General features: G+C 34.8%; 1 protein-coding gene across 2 annotated transcripts in view; it reads left to right on the top strand.

Annotated features, from left to right (window-relative positions):
• The window catches only part of LAMA2 (laminin subunit alpha 2), a 447101-nt gene that overhangs the window by 126889 nt on the left and 299161 nt on the right, over positions 1-21051 (top strand). For both annotated transcript variants that reach the window (XM_027086788.1, XM_027086780.1), the window contains exons 9-11: positions 963-1123; positions 13575-13715; positions 16072-16245. In XM_027086788.1, coding sequence (XP_026942589.1) covers positions 963-1123; positions 13575-13715; positions 16072-16245 — 476 coding nt within the window. The remainder of the gene's footprint in view (positions 1-962; positions 1124-13574; positions 13716-16071; positions 16246-21051) is intronic.

Raw genomic sequence — 21051 nt, 5'->3', positions numbered from 1 at the left:
TTCCTTGCTTTTTTCTCCCTTCTTTTGTTTTTTGAGTGGACTATATTTTACTGATTTGCTCTTATATTTTTCCAGATTTTGAAGGTCAATAACTTGTATTCTTTCATGTGTTTTTTTTCTATTTTTCTAATCAAAGACAAGAATAAAAATTGTCTCTTGCATTTCTCTATTTAAAATAAGCAAACTTAAATGGCTATTATTTCCCTCCTCTATTCCTTTTTATCCCCCAAATATGTATTCCCATGAACACCCTCAGTCTCTTTTAAAAATTTACTTTATTGAAGTATAGTTGATTTACAATGTTGTGTAAATCACAGCCAAGTGATTCAGTTATAGATATATATATACATTCCTTTTCATGTTCCTTTATATTATGGTTTATCACAGGATATTAAATATAGTTCCCTGTGCTATACAGTAGGACCTTGTTGTTTATCCATTCTCTATATAAATAGTTTGCATCTGCTAATCCCAAACTCGCAGTCCATCCTTCCCCCAACCCTCTGTCGCTTGGCAACCACAAATCTGTTCTCTAGGTCTATGAGTCTGTTTCTGTTTGGTAGATAAGTTCATTTATGACATATTTTAGATTCCACATATAAGTGATATCATATGGTATTTGTCTTTCTCTTTCTGACTTACTTCACTTAGTATGATAATCTCTAATTGTACCCATGTTGTTGCAAATGACATTATTTCATTCTTTTTATGGCTGAGTAATATTCCATTTTATATATGTACCACATCTTCTTTATCCATTCATTTGTCGATGGACATTTAGGTTGAACACCCTTAGTCTTTTTCTTTGTTGTACTTAGTGATGTTGTACTTAGATGATTGTTGTTAGGTTTTTTTTTCAAGTAGTATATTTTTATGCCCAAGGCACTTTCCCATCTTGTGATAGTCTGAGGGGGGTTATGAGTCAGTTAGAAAATATTGATATGTGTCTCATCTACCATTAGGTCTGGCACCTGGGTCCTGTCATTGCAAACCTGGCTTCGGAGGGGTGAGCTGTGATCGGTGTGCCAGGGGCTACACTGGCTACCCAGACTGCAAACCCTGTAATTGCAGTGGTGCAGGGAGCACAAATGAGGACCCTTGTTTTGGACCCTGTAACTGCAAGGTATGTTGTTTATTCTAGTAATGTCCCATTGTTTAGAGCAAAGGTCATTTTTCTTTGTTTCTCTCATATAGCTGCAGGCATTAAGCAATTGGAACGTCTGTAAATCTCCATTCTCTATCTATTGGTGGCATTCCTGTTAAGTGTCTTTAGAACCAGGTTCACTGCAGCAAGACACATGCCATTTGTCTAAAAACCTACAAATACAGAAGATAAGTCACCTTGAGAATGTGTTATTTTATAACAAAACAGGTTTCCCCCACTACCTATCTAGTCTGTTAATTTTAAAATACACAGCAGTAAAACTAGCAATCCTTTAAATCTACTGTACACTCAAAACTACTTTAGCTTTGTATCTAATTCTGAAAATAATTCTGTCAAGGGTTTTATTCTAGATTTTTAAATAATCTTCTGAATTTGAACCCAGATAGGTCTGAAAATACCATGTTCAAAATCCTCTGTTTAATTACCAAATAATGTGAGAAACCCTAGTGGAATTGATTAAATGCTCAATATTTCCTCCCAAGAGTACTTTCAGAAATTGCAACTTTATTTGTTGTATACACTCAGATAATCGTGTTAACACCAAGGGATATATTACACCTGCAGCTTATACACATAGGGGAAACATAGAGGCGAGCCCAAGTCTAAACTGATAAAACTGATTTCCTTTAGCTATAGTAATCAGTTCCAAAACGTTCAGATCAGACAGTGTTAGCTATATTAGCTGAGAAAATAGCCACTCCATTGAAAAAGTTAGCACTCCATACTGATGTAAAAATAAATGTTACTTCTTTTTTTCTTTGTTCTCAAACATAGGTGGAATCTTATTAAGAATATTTCCTTTAGTAATTCATTAGTCTTCTCTAGGCAGCTATAAATTATATGCTGATAGTTGTTATATGAGTGTGCATATGTATACAAACGTTAGACCATAAAATAAGAAGTAAATATTAGTATTGATGTTGAGTGTTCATTTATTGGGACAGGAATGTCTGAAATAGGAAGCTAAATACTATAATAGTTATATAATAAGTATATGTTTTATCAAGGATAATTTAGGTACCTATCTTGGACCACTGAAACAATAAAACTCCCATCCATATAAACAGGCAGAAAGTGTACAGTCCATGGTAAAGAGTTGCCATGTACTGAAATATAGTAAATTAACTAGATTTAGTACCTTTTATTCTAATATTATTAGAAATGGAGACTTACACTTGTAGATCAAGACTGGAGTGGTCTGTGGGTGATCACTTTTTAAAGGACACCACCTATCTTCATCCTGTATGTCTTTTGGGGCGATCCTAGAGGCTCTTAATGCATCTTCTCTAATATTTACTAAATATATTTCCTGTGTGTGATTTATTCCTTTTCCAAAACTCTACAGAAATCTCTAACCTTTATCACTTGCTCAAATAAAGTACAGACACAGCTGTGTTTAAAATAGAAGAGAAACCTCCTAAGTCTCTAGAATATAGGAAATCAAACTGGACAAAAAGGAAAGGGGGCTTCCCTGGTGGTGCAGTGGTTAAGAATCTGCCTGCCAATGCAGGGGACACATGTTCGAGCCCTGGTCCGGGAAGATCCCACATGCCGTGGTGCAACTAAGCCTGTGCACCACAACTACTGAGCCTGCACTCTAGAACCCACTAGCCACAATTACTGAACCCACGTGCCTAGAGCCCGTGCTCCGCAACAAGAGAAGCCACCACAATGAGAAGCCTGCACACCGCAACGAAGAGTAGCCCCCGCTCGCTGCAGCTAGAGAAAGCCTGCGCGCAGCAATGAAGACCCAAAGCGGCCAAAAATGAATTAAAAAAAAATTATAAGAAAAAAAGAGAAAGGGAATATTGTTACACACATACTATATATAGAAGGGAGATGCCCAGTATTTTTGCGAGGAAAGAGAAACACATAAAGGAGGCAGACCCCATTCATTTTCCTTGAAAAATATATAGAGAAAGGCTAGAACAGGAGAGTTGTCACCATTAGCAGAGATCTGAGGGATAGTTCCTCGAGCCACCACCTGCTCTCTGCCTGCCTCAATATTGCACTAAGAGTGATTATGATCCTAATAAGAAAAATGCCTTCTACAAAGTCACTTGAAGCTCTACATAGACAATTAAAACACAACAATAAGCAATTAAGAAATCATAAAAGAGAATGAAAAATTAAGTAACTAGCATCATGAAAAGAGTTACTCTTCAACTATGTGATATTTTAAATAGATTACTATAAGTTCTTATAAACCAAATGTTTTTTGGGATAAAAACTTGCAGAAAGCAAGTCTCAGTAGATATCTACATAATTTTAAAAGTCATGAATTATATGCATGTTTAACAAAAACGTGATTTGACATAGGATTGTCAGTTGATTATTCAAAACAACATATATCAAATGCTATTTAACAGGTAAAACATTATTGAGAAGCTAAGATACTAGAGACTTAAATTCAGGTAAAGTGATATCTGTAAAAGCGTTCATCTCCAAAATGTCTATTAACCAGTAAACATTTGCACATTTATTCTTTTTCACTATAATATATAACAGTTTTCCATAATTTCTTTAGAAAAAAATATTTACTGAAGTTTGTAAACATTTTAAGAAAGTACTTTGTCATAAAGTCTTGGGCCCAAATTTATTTCTATTATAAATTTTAAATGACTAACATTCTATTAAAATGCAGTACTGAGAAAAGTTGACACCGCTTTTCCCATTTCTGCCATTTCAAATACAAGTATTCTGGATAAAACAGAGCAAATAAATTTGCAATCACGTAGATTCAGGAAAGAAAGGGAATTTCCTAGATGTTAAACCAAAGAGGGAAGTCTGAGTTAAGCATAAACTCAAGCAAAACTGTGCAATTAAGGTCATTGGGGGGTGGGGTGGGGGGTGGGAGACTGGTCATAGTCCTAAGATGGGGGTTAAAGTTTAGAGTTTTAATGGCTTTTCTGAGACTTGACACTAGGATTTGGACTCACTGAGGGAAATTGGAACTGAATTCACTTAAGCTTAGACTCTAGAAATGTCCCCTGGCAGTGAAACAAACAGGCACGAGAAAATTGCACCTGCAAGGTAGGAGTGGCATAGAAAACATTCTCTTTCCTTTGGGGCTCTAGGTGGGTAAAAATAGTGCATTGTCAAACCCTCAAACCTGTGTGCCACATGGGAATGGGGTCAGTTTTATTCTCCCTTTCTGTGCTAGAATTCTTCAACAAGTCAAGCAAATGGTATTTCCACAGGAAAGAAAGTATAGCCTTAACTGACAGTGAGCTCACTGGAAAGCAGTATACTGCACAAAAGGAAAATAACTACAAAAGGGAATCAGAAGCCATAAAATTCAGAATATTTGTACACTAAAAACTAAAAAAAAATAGGATAGTCTAAAAAAATTATATAAACAAAATATGTAATCATAATTTTATAATATAAATAATAGAATAAAATATGTAGAAAATGTACAGTCATAAAAATATGACTAGAAAATAAAAGAACAAAGAAAGAAAAAATAGGAAAAAACAACACAAAATAGGGCACTATATTAAAAGAATACGCAGGTGTGGAAAAACATTACTGTAGTTTACTTCTAGAAATAAAAATATATGTAGTCATTGAAATTTAAAATTCAGTAAATGGGTTGAACAAGAGATTAGAAACTGCTGGATAGAGAATCAGAAATACACAATGGAGGAAATTACTTGTAAATTGTCATAGGGAGATAAAGAAATAAAAGTGTGAGATACTAAGTGGCATGGCTGATAGAATGATAAAAGAACAACATAAAATTTAGCAGGACTGGCCAAAGAAGAGATTAGATGAAATTGGGGAGAAACAATATTCAAGAAATAATGAAGGAGTAAAGAATTATGTAGAATTAAAATTATACATCCTTTGAAGAAGATAAAAAAAAAAAAAGACCACCAGCAGGTCTTATAGTAGAAACCCTGCCCACTAGTCAAGACAAAGAGAAAAATATTAAAACTAGAGACAAATATCAGATTATTGTGTTTCCCACTAATAGTCCAACTTCACTGAAAAAACTTCTCAGAATATATGTACTTTAGTCAAAGAATTTTGAACCCAGAAGAGTTTCACTGGATTGCAGAATACAAGAATCAGTTTATAAAAAGCAGTAGCATTTCTATACACTAGTGATAACCAATTAGGAAATGTAATAAAAATATTTAGAATAGTAACAAAACTATGTGGTGCTTAGAAATAAATGTCTCAAGTACAGCTATTTTTTAAAAGATTGTTGAAGACCATAAAGTAATATTTAAAATTGGGAGATAGCTGCTAATATCAAGTGCTGGTGAAAATCTGGAGAAATGGAAATGCTGTTATTAGGATGAATTAGTACCACTACTTAGGAGGCCAATATGGCATTATCTAGTATCATTAAAGATATTAAAAACCTGTCAGCCAGCAACTCAATATCTAGATGTTTACCCCAAAAGAATCTTATATAACATGTATAAAGAGACGTATAAAAGCATGTACAAGATGTTCAACATAGACCTACTTGTTATAATGAAAATTAGGAAAAATCTAAATATCCATAAAGAAGAAAAAATAAATTATAATATATTCATGTAATCTGGTACAAGAAACAACTCGAGTGAGTGAAATAGGTCTTATGTGTAAAAACACTGATAAATTTCAGGTGAAGTGAAGGAAAAAAATGGCATTATGTTATCATTTATGTAAAGTTGTAAAACATAAAACATTCTGTGAGCACACAAATATAAATTTAAAAAATTTAAATACACTGATATTATGTGTACTAATTTCAGAATAATAGTTAACTCTAGAGAAAGAGGGAAAGGAATAGGATAGAAGCGCAGTGAGAGAAGTGAGATTCAAATGTGCTTAAGTTTTATTTCTTTAAAAATATAACTGAAGCACACTTGGGAAAACATTCATATTTTTTGCCTCTAGGTTGTGGGTAGTGGATAATTATCATATTATATGTACTTTTCTAATGCTTTAAAATAATTCCAGATTTAAACTTTCTCTAATTGAAGGAAAAAAAGGATTTCCTGATTTAAAAAGAGGTGAACAAAATTTCTCACTTAATACACTGTCAAATACTATTACCTCTACACATAAGAGTTTCTGTTATATCCTTCTTTAGATAATGATATTACTGAGCACCCCATCCTAATTATATTTCAAAATATGAAAACAATGCAACACAAAAATATTTACTAATTGTTATGCATTATTAAAATTTTGAAAATTCCTCTCTTTTCTGGTAAATTACAAAAGATAAGACAATCTCAGATATATGACAAATCAAGTAAATGTAAATACTGTTCTGACTCTTGGTATTTGTTCATTTTAAGTACTACATGCTAAAAATTGGCTCTTTTGAAGTTTGGCATCATATTATGTATCCAAAGTCAGTTGGATTGCAGGCTCTGATAAATAATATAAATAGACATTGATCTAGGTAGGAACATGTGCTTTTATTTTTATCAAAGTCATAATGGAAAGATAAACAGTGAAGTAAAAGACTAGAAATCATCTTGTTTTGCTTTGGGTTTATTATTGCACTTTACATTAAGTTCTTACTGACGCACAAAATGATGTGATCTGACCTTGGTTTACCTCGCCAGAATATTCTTGAGCTTCAGCCACTGTCTTCCAGCCTTGCTTAAATTTCTTGAGTCATCAACCTCTTTCTAACTCTGGAATTTTACAGATTCCATTCAGACTGCTGGGAAACCCTAACTCTGACCTTTTCCCTTTGCTTACCTAGGCATTTTTCAAGGCTCAGTTCCACTTCTCAGCAAAGCTATCCTTTATCCCCCAGTATAAATCGTTCTTCTGCCATAGTCACTTGTCACCTTTTTCTTTTCCTTTATGATCTTTTCACAGTTGCAATCCATTTAATGTCTTTTGCACCTCTGTGATGACATCAATTCTGTATATTTTCTTCGTCATTAAAAAATAAGAAGATAACACAGTGGCTCATACATAAAAAAGAAGGAAAGGAGAAAACTAAAAGAAGTGTGAAGATTTGACAGTTGCTTAAACTGTCTGATTCATATTTCTTAATCCATAAAATGATACTAAATCTTTCTTGCCCAGCTCTCAATAGGTGTAATTATAACATTGAAGCCCTGTGCAAATATAAAGTATAATCATAAATACCTGCTGGATTAATTTTTTGATTATTTATATTGTTTTTACAAGTAGAGATGTTTCCGTTATTTTCCCCAATGGGACTTTTATGGTGTGTGCTAATATTTTTATTGGTTTGAGTTTCCCTCCTCTTTTCCGTTTATGTACAGGAATGATTACCTCTTTAACTTGTTCGGCTAGAACCCAGGGCATTTTTACAAGAGGCATTCGATTTATATATTTGATCCAAAATCTAAATTACAGATGTAAAATTTTTAGCATTAAAGGTATATACCAGAATTTGTCTCTTGCAACAGTTACAGTTCAAAAATATTGTTTTTTCTAATATTAAAAGTTAAGGTTGTAAAAAGTGAGAACTAAATTTTCATTTATTTTCTTCTCTCTCTCTTTCTAACCCACCAAGTATTTATTATTTAGCCTTGGAACAGTATATTTAAAGAGTAAACACTCAAGAAATAATGCTAATTATCTAATTATCCTTCTTTTGTTAACTTCTTTTAATACTAGGATACATTAGAATGAAGGCCATAACAGGAAAATCTGTAATTGACTACAAACACCCCAATAAACAAGCATGACTGCAAAATTTCTGAAGCACTATCACAAAAAATAACTTAAATATCAGTGGAGATATTCCTGGTAACTTTGTCAATAGAATTCCCAGTTGGCTAACAATCACAGATAAACATGTACTGTTGAAGTTTTTCCTAATTTATAAGAAGGTGGCTTCATAAGAAAGAATACAGGGGAACTATTGTGACTATATTTCTCAAGAGAGAAACTGCTAAGGAAACTATAGCAAAAATAAAACTGATGTCAACCAAACAATATGTCACTTCAAGAAAAAAGAACCTAGTCAGATTTTTCTAATTCAACTTTGTTTTTAGGAAAAAAAAAGTACTAAAGACAAAAAGGACAGTTATTACATATATTTTTTATAGGGTAGGCCACAAAATATCTAATTAGATATTCAGCTAAATATGTTCAGCAGAAATATGTATATAAAGCACATATTTCTCTCTAAGGGGATGAAAATTTGTTCTTGGCAAAAATATCATATCCATTTTATGTATAAGGCAAACATATTCACACAGTACATCAGCACATGCAGTGTATCTGTAGAATTAAAATTTCATGGTGGAGATGATTATGAAAAAAATGACTAAAGAGGCTCCTTAGGGATAAGATAATAAAAACTAGGTTGAGAACCACTGGTCTGAAGTGACACTTTTTATTATCACGATACATAAGAGAATAAAAATATTTATTATGTGGATTAATATTTGACAATGAAAAAATAATTAACTTTCATTAGTTTCTGTTTAATTTTTGTTAATATAACCAACTAGAGTAATGGTTTAGAAATGAAAAAACTAGAATATTTGTTTTTAGGAAAATATGGTCATATAAGGGAATGTTAATCTCTAGAGTGGAAGTCTGAGCATTCTGGAAATTAAGTCTGGAGCATTCTGGAAATTACCTACTTCATAGGTTTAGGTATAAAAATAACCATTAAATTTGTAAATTAGAATCACTATTGAACTCTAAATAAATAAAATATTAAAATAAATATACTGGATTGACAAGAGCTATCCATTTGAAATGCTGAGAGAGAGAATAGATTAGACCCCATTTTGTTTAGATAAACAGTTAAAACAACTTTTAAAATTTGTATTAAAGTACATGTTAACAATTCTTTTTAAAGTTGATCCGTACAAAGAAGTGATAGAATAATAGCTAAAGGAAAGAGAAGTCTCATAATGACTAAAATAGTATTTGGGCTAGAAGTCACAGACTCTCACCATCATTATTAGGTATTCAGGATCAATTGTTTTCACATCTGTGCTTTAGCGACTGAGTTGGATGGTGACACATTATAAGGTATTTGCCTTTGAAGATCTTAGTAATATAAGTGGCAAGAAAAGAACAAAAATGATGGTTTTACTGTTTGGATTGATTGATTGATTTAAAAGATCTACAATAGACATTCTTACATCTGTGAACATTCTAATTAAAGAGAACAGTGCTGCAGTAGCCTATTTTACTCCTATCATACAAACCTTGGGATACATCTTTTTCTTTCAGCCTTGTGGCTTCTCTGTGTTATTCTTCCTTCAGGGGGTTGGAGAACTTTGGTCATAAATCTGGTGTCAGATCCAGAGCACGTACTCAATACTCCTCTTAGGGCAGTAACTCCCTTGTGCCTTATACTTATTTGTCCACATTCTTACTTCTTTTGCTATAATTGTCTTGAGGGCATTTTTTATATTCCCTCTGGCATTTCATATAATGCCTTATATGTAGTAGCTCAGCCATGATTTGATGAATGAATAATTACAGAGAATAAAGAAACAGTGAGAAGTGATATACAGAGCATTTATTAATAATTTGATATTGATAGCAAAGGAAATTAAAATGCTTAACGAACTTACCCATAAAACTTACCCATCAAGCTGAAAATAAATTAGGAATACAATGAGGGGTTGCTTCATGGATGACAGTTGTTGATGAGTCATAAAGAAGTTTTGAAAAAGCAATTATGCACCTGGGAACCCATAAAAAGAATTGAGACCCAAGCTTCCAAGATCACATGTATTAGCAAACTACTAGAAAGTGGGGAACCTCTGTCTCTATGAAGGTTCAATAAAAGTCCTGGAACACCATGCTTCTGTGTTTGAATTGTGCCACTCTAAAAATCTAAAATTTATGAAATATCAAACTGTAATGTCCTCAGGTAATCACTGTTTTAAAACTAGTATCTTTTTAAAGAAAACTCTGGAGACACAATCCTTCAATAAGAAATTACTTAGATATATACTCTCTCAAGGGAGATTAGAAAACTAAAAAGGAAGTAGAACTTGATATAACTAATTAATTCTATACATGTCCAGAGAGCAGAGTGCTAGGGAGCTAAAAAGATGTTCTCCCTGATTCTTCATTTTCCTACCAGCTTCAAGAGGCTCTTTAACCAGTCCATAAGGACACACATATAGGTACTATATCCACCATATTTACTATTTAGTGTTGGCTTAATATTCAACTGTAGTAGAGCTAGAGAAAAGTCAGAACCAAGAACTTCTCAACTGAATGAGTCTAGCTCAATCTGATTAGGAGCTAGAGAAAGTATGAAATAAAGAAAAAGTATGGTATAGACTCAGGACTGAAAAAGTAGAAGTCTAGAAACTTAAAGTGGTGGCTTCCAGCTGGGATGCTATACAATATTAGATAAGGTCTTTGCAAATTTATGAGTTGATAATTGCTTGTGAAGAGGGTTGAAGTGAATTGAGTATAGGATTAGCTTGAGGACCTGTAGCAGGATCTAAAATATTTTGCCTCCAAGATTTGTCACAATAAACAAAGTAAAACTACCAGTTGGCTAACCTGTTTTTATAGGTGTAGACATCCTATTATCTTTACGGTGGTGTGTTGGGGGACCCAAGACAACACTCCTTTTCAATGATTCACTAGAAGGATTCAGAACTCTGAAAAGCTGTTATACTTGTGGTTTATTAAAGTGAAAAGGATACAGATTAAAATCAGCAAAGACAAAAGGTGCATAGAGAAGAATCAAGAAGAGGCCAAGCACAAACTTCCAGTTATCCTCTCCCAGTAAAATCATACATACATGATTCTCCCAGCGACATTATGTAACAACACATTTACCAACCAGGAGAACTCACCCAAGTCTTGGTGTCCGGGGTTTTTATTGGGGGTCAGTTAAGTAGATATGGAGTCCTCATATAACTGGCCTTATTTACTCAGTCTCCAGTAACCCCAGAAGTCAAACTAAGCTTTGAATTATTTCTTATTCCTAATACTTTACTAACATAGGCCTCTATTCTGTCCCCTCCAACAGGTTGAATTTTTAAACCATGCTCCGAAGTTTAAGTCAAATTCCACTCCTTCATAAATCCTCCTCAAGCCTTCATAGCAGAAACTAGCCCCTCCTCCTCTGTGTTGCCATAATTTAATTTATTTCTGAGATGATCTTTTTTGTGTGTGTGTGTGCGGTATGCGGGCCTCTCACTGTTGTGGCCTCTGCCGTTGCGGAGCACAGGCTCCGGACGCGCAGGCTCAGCGGCTATGGCTCACGGGCCCAGCCGCTCCGCGGCATGTGGGATCTTCCCAGACCAGGGCACGAACCCATGTCCCCTGCATCGGCAGGTGGACTCTCAACCACTGCGCCACCAGGGAAGCCCTGAGATGACCTTTTCATATTCCACCTTGCATTAAGGTTGATTGTAAATGTATCTTTTTACCCAACTCTAGATGCTGGCTTGTAAAAACAGAGACCTTGACTCACCCATCTTTATAGTCCCTAGAATGTCTACCCTAATGTGAAGCTTCGATTCATTAAATTAAATTGAATATTGCTATTATTTAATCATTACTTTTCAAGGTCATATTGCCAGGCGAAAATGTTGTTACAGAAAATGTAACTGATGTCTAAAACTTTCTAATTGTTGAACTCAGTCTGAATCTCAGAAAAGTGGTATTCCAAGCTTTCAAATTAGAGTAAATGAAAGTAGATTAGACCAACCACGTAAGAACACAGTGTACAGAACAGCTGTACTGTGTCTTCAACAGGATAAACTAAATTATGATTATAGATATGTTTCATCTTTCCTGCCTGTGTACTCTTCTGAAGATGCTCTCAACTTCAGGGTTTGGGGGATTTATTTGTCACCTTAGGTCTGAAATTAGTTTGATTAGTTTTGTTGACATCTACCATCTCAAAAAATCTGAAATTTACCTTAGAAACAAAAACTAGCAAAAATATCATTGCAGTCATTAAATCTGTGTACATGTTGGGAGGCTAAAGCTTGACACATGAAACGGGCCTAGAGATGCCTCTTTGTTTAGGCTCCCGGCAATGTAGAAATGATTGAGGTGGTAAATAATTCATAGAAATTGAGCCCAAAAGTTACTTTCAAATAAATTATTCTCTTGGATACAAGGAGAACTTTTTTGTTTATTTTTTATAAATTTGTCTATTTTTTTCTCTATTGTTCTTCCCTCTTCTGTCTTTCCCCCATGTTCTCAGATTTTATTATCCCATCTTCTGACCAATCTTGCTTTATGCAAAAATGTTTTTATGAAACATCTACTAGGTGAAAAATATGACCACCAAGAGACTTATTTAAACTTAATAAAGTTTTATTAAGCTAGTGCTCAGTGTTGTACCAGGAACACTGCCATTTTCTGGTACTATAGAGGTAAGTAAGACAGGGTTCTACCTGAAAGGATTATGGTATGTAGCTGGAGAGAATAATCTTAGAAGATACAACAGTACATTTTTGTGGTTAGAATAGAGCAATGTGTAAAGGGCAATGGGAACACATTTGAGAGAGAAGTTAGTTCTCTAAGGAAAAGGAAAGCTTCAGAATTGAAGTAATAAGGGAATTCAAGGAAGAGGGAAAATGTGGAGCAATTTCGTGTGTGGGGAATATTGAGAATCTGTTTCCTGGAAAGCAGGGAACTTTCATTGAGAAGACATTAGTCAAGATTAACCATTCTTTAAGTTGAGAGATTACACCCTTCCCAGCTTTTCATCATATAGTCAGCTTTCCCTGGCTTGAATCCCACCTATAAACAAATAATTTTTCAGTGTATTGGGCCTAGGATTAATGAAACCAATTTGGAGAGCAGTCACTGAATGAGAACTATTTTTTCCCATAATGTTACTATATGATTAACTGGCTATACCAGCGGGTTAAAGGAAACACTGAAAATTAACCAGGGAAAATTTTCCTCCCTTCCTACTGGATCTCATCAGGGAAATAGTATAACTATCTGTCCCAGTTTCTCTACCTGTCAGATTCTTATGCTTGCTTCAAATATATGTATTTTTCATATGTGGAGTGAAAAGTATTTTACCATCTGTATAATTTCAGTGTTCTATTCTACATCCATGTATTAGCTTAATGTCTTTTATTTTTATCATATATCATGTGTTCCTAAGAGGAAGTACTTCAACAGCATAGAACAGTAAATAGTAAACCAAATGTCTAACTTATTGCTGTATTTATCATGACATTTACTCCATACCCTTGACAGAGATGAAGATCAAATTGTAACTTACTGCAGTAGGTTAGAATCCAAATTATTTCCCATCAGTGTGGTTAGGACAGCATATAACTTAATAAGAAGCTTTTGAGAAGATTTTTTAAAATATCATTATACTTTAAATAAGGCTAAGAGGTAAAATGAAGAGTAGAAAGCTTATATTTTTGATAAACAGAAATAGAGATGATGCTCCATTTTGAAGGGCACCTCTGTTGCTAACCCACCTCTCTATTTATAGGAAAATGTCGAAGGAGGAGACTGTAGTCGCTGCAAATTCGGCTTCTTCAATTTGCAAGAGGATAATCATAGAGGTTGTGATGAGTGTTTCTGTTCAGGGGTTTCAGACAGATGTCAGAGCTCCTACTGGACCTATGGCAATGTAAGCAACAGCCTTTGAATCCTATGTGCTGCTCCACGGGGCTTCTTGCTATTGTTGTTGTTTTCCTTCTATAAGAAATTAATTTTTTTCTTGTAGTGAGCTTCTACTTAAACTTATCATGAAGAAGTGATAGAATTTTCTTTCAAATGCTAGTTGTGCCTCTTTGACCAAAGCCTTTAGGATTTTATTTGTACCGACGTGTAGACTGGAACCTCTTAGAATAAGTCAACACTAGCCTTTCCGGTGTCCATGATTATTATGTGAAGCAATAACGGAATTAATGTTGCTTTAGCCTCAAGGGCAGATGATTCAACAGAGAAAACATCAGATTGTGCTATGAAGGATTATGTATTTCACTCACCAGTATTTTTGGGATACCCATTAATAAAAACTCCTTTAATAACTATATACATGGTACATATTACCCACCAGCCTTTAGTCGTGATTTGATGTTGCCAGGGCCCTTTCTTCGTTAAAACGAGACACTGAATTTGAACAATACCTTCATTCTTAATTGATTTGAAAAAGTTCAAATTATTACCTGTTTAGTAGTTACTGGGATATTCTTCCTCTACCATAAACATAAACATGTTTCCCTTCCCACCTTCACTGCTCATCATACTCCCATTGCCTTTTCAACCCTCCACAGACAGCGATTTGTCTCCTTATAAAAGAGGACCTTTGGGAATTTCAAATAGCCTATGTGGCAGCACTTAGGAGTACAGAGTAACAGGAAACAGGCTGGGGAAAGAAAGAGAAACGTACAGAGTGAATGAGAAACTATACCACATAGGGCTGAGTTTACTGAGAAGTTGAGTTCTTATCCTTGGAGAGTCATTGGAGGATTTTAGCAGGAGACTGTTATGATTAGGGTTGGTTTTTACAAAGATCACTATTTTAATAAAACTGTCTTCCAAACACTACTCTTGCCTTTCAACTTCAGTCAGCTACCTAATCCTTAACACAACTATGAAAATTTTCTCTGCCTGTATTGCTTTTAAAGTCTGAAATATTATGAGTAGTTTCTGATTGTACTCTCTTACCTAAATTTGAATTTATACATACTTTATCAAATGCATAGCTTTTGGAGCAAATTATGTAGAACCAACGACATATGAACATCTAGTTTAACTTCTTTCTTTTGTTTGTAGAGTCGCACCTCACCCTCTAGACTGTTGCATTAATGTACTAAAGTTTTATGTTTAGCAGGGGAACAGAGGTAGAACTCAGCCTCGTTCTTCAGAAACTAGGTCCATTGATATTTGCATTTCAGTAGGTCTTCTGGAGACAACTTTCTCTGAATCTCACTGGGCTGTCTTAGAATGTCTGATGATGATGTTGGAAAGGGAAGAGAAGGAAGTAATGTGTATCTTGTAGTGTGGCTATCCCATAAGCTTTTACTTAATCTCTCTTTCTTTGACCAGGGCAGTCCCAGCAATTCCACAGCTTTGGGAGATGCAGAATCAAATGACCTCTACATGAAGAAATTTAAAAAAATATTTCATCCACATATTATCACCATTACCATTCTGCTCCCCATCACCTACAGCACCAAGCAGCTCACACACATCTAGTGGGCACCTGGTAGCCACAAACCCCACTATCCAGTGTTTTGTCCTGACGAGGTTGGATGGTTTTGAATTGTAGCTGTGTGCCCACCCATGGCTGGAGTATAAACATGGAAAAGCAAATCATCATGTATTCCCTAATTCCCCCTTAAAGGCTCCTCCCTTCTCTGGGCCAAGGATCTAGGCTAGGAGTTCCTACAACGCTTCCAACCTCATGGGAAGGAATAGGTACAGTATTGTGAGCTGGTAGATTCAAATGCACTTGAGCCTCAAAGTTTAAATTTAAATATATGAAAAGGAAGGAAATATTAAATGAAAAGCTACCTTTCATATCTTTTTTCTTCCTCTGCTTTACAAACACATACATAACACCTTTTGAAATAATTTTTTCTATACGAAACAGGAAATTACTAGTGGAGTGAAAAACATGAAAATCAAAGTTCAACTATTTGATAATTTATATAACATTATGTGTAATTTTGAATGAGTTTCTATTTTTAAGAAAGAAGCATTTGTAATCATAATTTTAAAAAAGCACATTGGATCAATAAAAGCAGGTTACTATATCATACCATCCAAACTCTTAGAAACATCAAGCAAAAAAATAATTGGTACCTAAAGTTGAGTACATCTGACAAGTTTAATGATATTCACAACTCTCATTTTTTCTAATCTTTCCTAGTTCTTGTGTTTTTAATTTTCATAAAATGAACACTACAGGAATATGAAAGAGAAAAGTGGGTGGGGGTTTTTTTCCTAAGTAACGATGGTTGTGTGTTTTCTTTAAGATACAAGACATGAGTGGCTGGTATCTGACTGACATCTCTGGCCACATTCGAGTGACTCCGCAGCAGGATGACTTAGATCCACATCAGCAGATCAGCATCAGCAGCGTGAAGGCCCGACAAGCCCTGCCCCAGAGCTACTACTGGAGCGCGCCAGCTCTGTATCTGGGAAACAAAGTAAGTCCAGATAGTGCTTGCTTCTTGCTACTTTGCTTTAACTGATCAATAAGAATAATGGGTTTTATTTAGTCTTTCTTTAAAGACAGATAAAAATCAAATGTATACTGTATTGAATTGCTGGAAACAGCTGAATCAGATTAAGTTGGACATTTCCGCCCTGCCCCGTGGGCCACAGCATGCCTACTTCACAACTCTACATAGTTGCTGTTCTGTGTCCACATTTTGAATCTACAAATAAATTAATGAAGCCTCTAGGATACTTTTTTGCAAAACAAATTATAGATATTGGAAGAGACAGTGTTATGTTTACCTGAAATAGCTGTTTTTCTAGAGTTGTCTATGGTGCAATACTTACTGAAGTTTTTCTCATCCGTTTCTATTTCACTTCAAAACTAATATTCAAGAGAGCTACTTTTTCTACCATGTCTGAATGTTAACTGGAAATGAAATTTATTACACAACTAATTTAATGCTTGCCATGAAGCTTATATAAACACCATATTTCCTGGAGCTCAGGAAGAGAACTACCCTAAGAGAAGTGCCAGACTGAAAGCACATGTTTGTTTCCAAGCACACTCACACACATATAAAAACACACACAGATAAACAAATGTGGCAATCTCAGAAATGCAGGTGCTTCCCACCCCCACCCCAGCCTGTTGTGGATTAACTTTATCTAGATAGGTTCCTTGGCTTTTATCATTTTATTTTATTTTATTTTGCTTAACAATTTGTTGGAAACAAAATTTGATATAGTAATTCTAAGGGGGAATATTTGCTTGGTCTGTGGAACTTAATACCTTTTCAGCTAATAGTTAAGTCAGCTAATCACACCAGAAATTGTGACAGTCCGAGAAAAATTCGTTAGCAAGTTGATGCTATTTAAGCCTAGTTTTCACCTATAAGAATATAGCATTACTTTTGAAGAAATCTTCATTGATTAAATAAATTAAAATATATTAATAGTGGCGTGTGAGTATTGAGATAGAAAACCTTACTAGTTCATATGAATGGGAACTAGTGGTTTTAGCTAACTGAAAACATTTTAATTCGTGGCCTGTTTCTTATTTTTACAAGCTTCTGAATACCATTATGAAAAATGTGTAAATGAATAAAACACATTTTCATTGAATATGTATTTTTAAAGAGACAGTGTATATATTGCATAAAATTTTCTATCTGTAATAAAATCCAATTAAACTTTTACTTCAAAGCCCTTTCCAACAAGAAGTCATTCTATCCTATTCTATTTAGGAACTTCCTGAATCCCTGACAGGAATAAAATAGCACATACGACTTGAATGTTTATAGCTTAAAATTGCCAAAAAAATAAATACATACATAAACTGTCTTTTTTCTAACTGCTCTGAGGAGTTTAGAGAAGAGCCATTGGATGAGTTTCAGAGGTCTTACTTTTCTTACAATGGAGAAATTTACTTACAGATAGTTTTTAAATAGAATATTCTTTACCATATTTTCCATCATTTCTTCTTTGGTCATATGCTTTTTCTTTCTGTTGGCTGAAAATCAAACTGACAGAAGGAAAGCAAGCAAAAGCGATATTAAATAGCATCAGAGCAAAGGATTTGGACATCCTGTTCGTAGTTGTTGGTTCCCAAAGATAACTTCCCTTATCCTGGCTGAACTGCTTCTTATATCCACCCACAACGAGGTACTTCATGTCCCCCACAGATCATTTTCACATCAAAAAGCTGTGCTTGTCTGTGCTTCAGTTTCCATTCAGTGAACAAAATAATCGGGTGTGCAAATTGTTTGAATATGGAAGACATTTTTTAATGTAATGTGAAATCCCTCTGTGGTTTACAGTCAGATATCTCAGTATGAATGAAACAATTCGCCTTAATAACTGAACCATATAAATTTTTGATACTGCAATAATACTGCCAACTCTCACAAATTACCACAGTACATCTTAACTGTCATGTCATATCACATAAATTACAGTCATGATGACATGCTTAGCTTGGTTGATTTAATATCTTGCTAAGGAAATGGAAAATTGTAAGGCCTTGTTTGTAAATCCAGTAAAGCCATTTTTCTAAATAGTTGAGGCTAAGTTCTTCACCAGTAATTGCTGTAGGAATCAGAGCCATTGCCAGAATCTGACAGAAATAGTATATCAAGAAACTAGTACATCTGCTTAAATACAGAATTTTGTTTACATCCATGACCAGGGGGCTGTGGGTACATAATCCCTCCTCTGCCTTTTTATTGTTAATTCCTAAGTCAAAAAATGTATATATTTATGAGATGCTATTAGCTTTTCCTAAATATTTATATAACCAATTTTCAAACATTTTCCAAGTTACTTGGTTATAAGTCCACTTATAACAGAAGGGAGATGTGTTGTACATATTGTTATAATGAAGGTGCCACATGCCAGTCTTCCTTTTTTTTGGTAACCTAACCCTAAATAATAAAGCTATTCTCACTTGGGATACACTTTGCTAACATAGAAACCTGCCTGATCATAATTAAACTCAAGAGCACTAGCCAATTTAGCAAAGGAATACTTTTCATCTTAAGAAACATTTTTATTGACTACAGTTCCTCTGTGGACTAATGAGGAGTACCTCAGTGAATATAGTTACGTATGTGGATAGTGGATGAGGCCTAGAAAAAGGTAGCACGTTTTTATACTACCCATTTAGAAAATTTCCATGATCTTGTTGTCAATTGCAAGTTTTTGTGCCCAACACACAGTGAAGCCAAACAAACTAAAACATCAGAGTTTGGAGCTGAGGAAGGTTTATTGCAGGGCCAAGCAAGGAGAATGGGGTGGCTCACGCTCAAAAGACCCAAAATCCTCGAAGTGATTTTAAAGGCAAAGTGATGGAGGGGAGCTGCCTGGTGTGTGATCAGCCTGTGCACAATTCTCTGATTGGTTGATGGCAAGATAACAGGGTAGTGTCGCAGGGCTTAACATTATCAATCTTCAGGTTCAGTAGGTCTGGGGACTACATGCTTATGGTCATTAAGTAGTTGACGTCTTCCATTTGGTGGGGGTTTTAGCATCTGTAAAACAACTCAGGAAATGTGCATCAGATACAGTTCTCTAGGTGCTTCAGGGAGGAACTAAAGATTCTGTGACTGTCATATGGCTGATTTATTGTTTAAATTCTTACCAATTCTCCTGGCCCGACTGCTATTTTTGTCACTACATGTTCACATCCTTTCAGTCATTAATTCTTGAGCCAGGGTTTGTGACTCAGGGGAGGCCTGGGAGCCTACAGCTTTTCTACAAACAAGAGGCCAGCAGAGGACATGGGGGAAGGAGTCTGTCCCGAGAAGGCCCCAGAGGGTCTTGCTGGATTACAGTCTCAACTATGAGTTAGTTCCTCAACAGCAATCTTGAAAATGTTTGTTTTCTCATATGTGAGTGAGTATTTAGCACAATTGTCACAATCAAGTGTTAATTCCCTGCCCTCCTCCATTCTAGATATTCAAAGAGAATTAAGTCAGGCACCCACAGGGCTCTACTAGGCAGCAGCTTATTTTCAAAATACTTGGCACATGTTAATGCTTAGTTTCAGGGCAGTTGTTTAAGCATGAAACTAGGCAGGAATGGAAAGAGCTAGAGGACAAAGAGTCCTGCTGATTTGCTACAGGCTACAGCTATTGAGAAACAGTTTGGGTATTTCAGAGTTGAAATAATTTACTGCTTTGGTAAACTAAGTGCTATTGAAACATTGAAAGGTCATTTACTTAAGGTTACCCTAGTGGTCTGAAATAGATAGTGCAGCTTCCAAAAGCAATTCTCTTCCCATCTGTAAAGTTCCCTGAGAATCTGGCTTGGCCTATCTACTGTTCCCGCATTACGATTAAGGTTTGAAAATCTCTCTCTGAGTGTTATTAAATTAATCTTGTGTGATGTGGTCTTTACAAAACAATGCTTATTTTCTACAACATTATACTATCTTTTTCTGTTTCTAGCTTAGAGAAACTTTTAAATTGTTTCATGTAGTTGCCAAGAATACCTATAGTTTAGCTTAAGATGCACATTATGAGTCTGTGGACAGAATAGTATCTGGTTCTAAAAGTAATCTCTGGTATTTCTTTGCTGTGTTTGCTTGACTTTCAGTTCTACCCCTAAGATCCCTAATTAAAGCTGTGGATTTGAAGGAGATTGATGTTTGAGATTTACAGGACAGGGTAGGCCTTGTTACATAAAAGGAACTTCACAGATATTTTGTGATCAGTGCTACATTTTTAACAACAACAGAATAGTTTTCATTAGATTGCTCAGAAATGACTCTTGAGTTGGGATTTAAGTTAGAATTGAAAGATGATTTCAATCTTGGTTAAAAAAAAAAACTAAAAACTTACTAATAAGCATGATCCACTCTCCTTTTAGCAGCATAATTTGTATTTCTGACTTCTTTGTTCCACATTCCTCAAAATTATTCAGAAGTAAAGGTCAAACTCTCTCCCTCATCCTTAATGTCCTTCAATTTAAGTCTTAGATTAAATGGATTAATTAAGAAAGTATTATGTATGTGGTGAATGGTAGGGCCATAAAAGTAAATAGGATAAATCAACTGTGATTGAATTTTTATTCCATAAATGAGATCATATAAAAAGTGATTTGGTAATGGAGTAGTACTAGAAGAAGATCTGTTGTCAAGAATAAACCAAATGAATTGTTAGGGGCAAATGAGGAAAGATATTATTAAAAAGCAAACAAAAGAACTCAAGAACTCATTTATTGCCCATAGTTCTGGTAATGTCTACTATGCAAAATTAGCCTACCTATGAGGACTCAAAGTCAAATTTCTAGAATAA

The sequence above is a fragment of the Aethalodelphis obliquidens genome, unplaced genomic scaffold (assembly GCF_003676395.1).
Source record: "Aethalodelphis obliquidens isolate GAN/ISIS:26980383/991018 unplaced genomic scaffold, ASM367639v1 scaffold3, whole genome shotgun sequence".
Classification (NCBI taxonomy): domain Eukaryota; kingdom Metazoa; phylum Chordata; class Mammalia; order Artiodactyla; family Delphinidae; genus Aethalodelphis; species Aethalodelphis obliquidens.
This window is presented reverse-complemented; position numbering and strand designations above follow the sequence as displayed.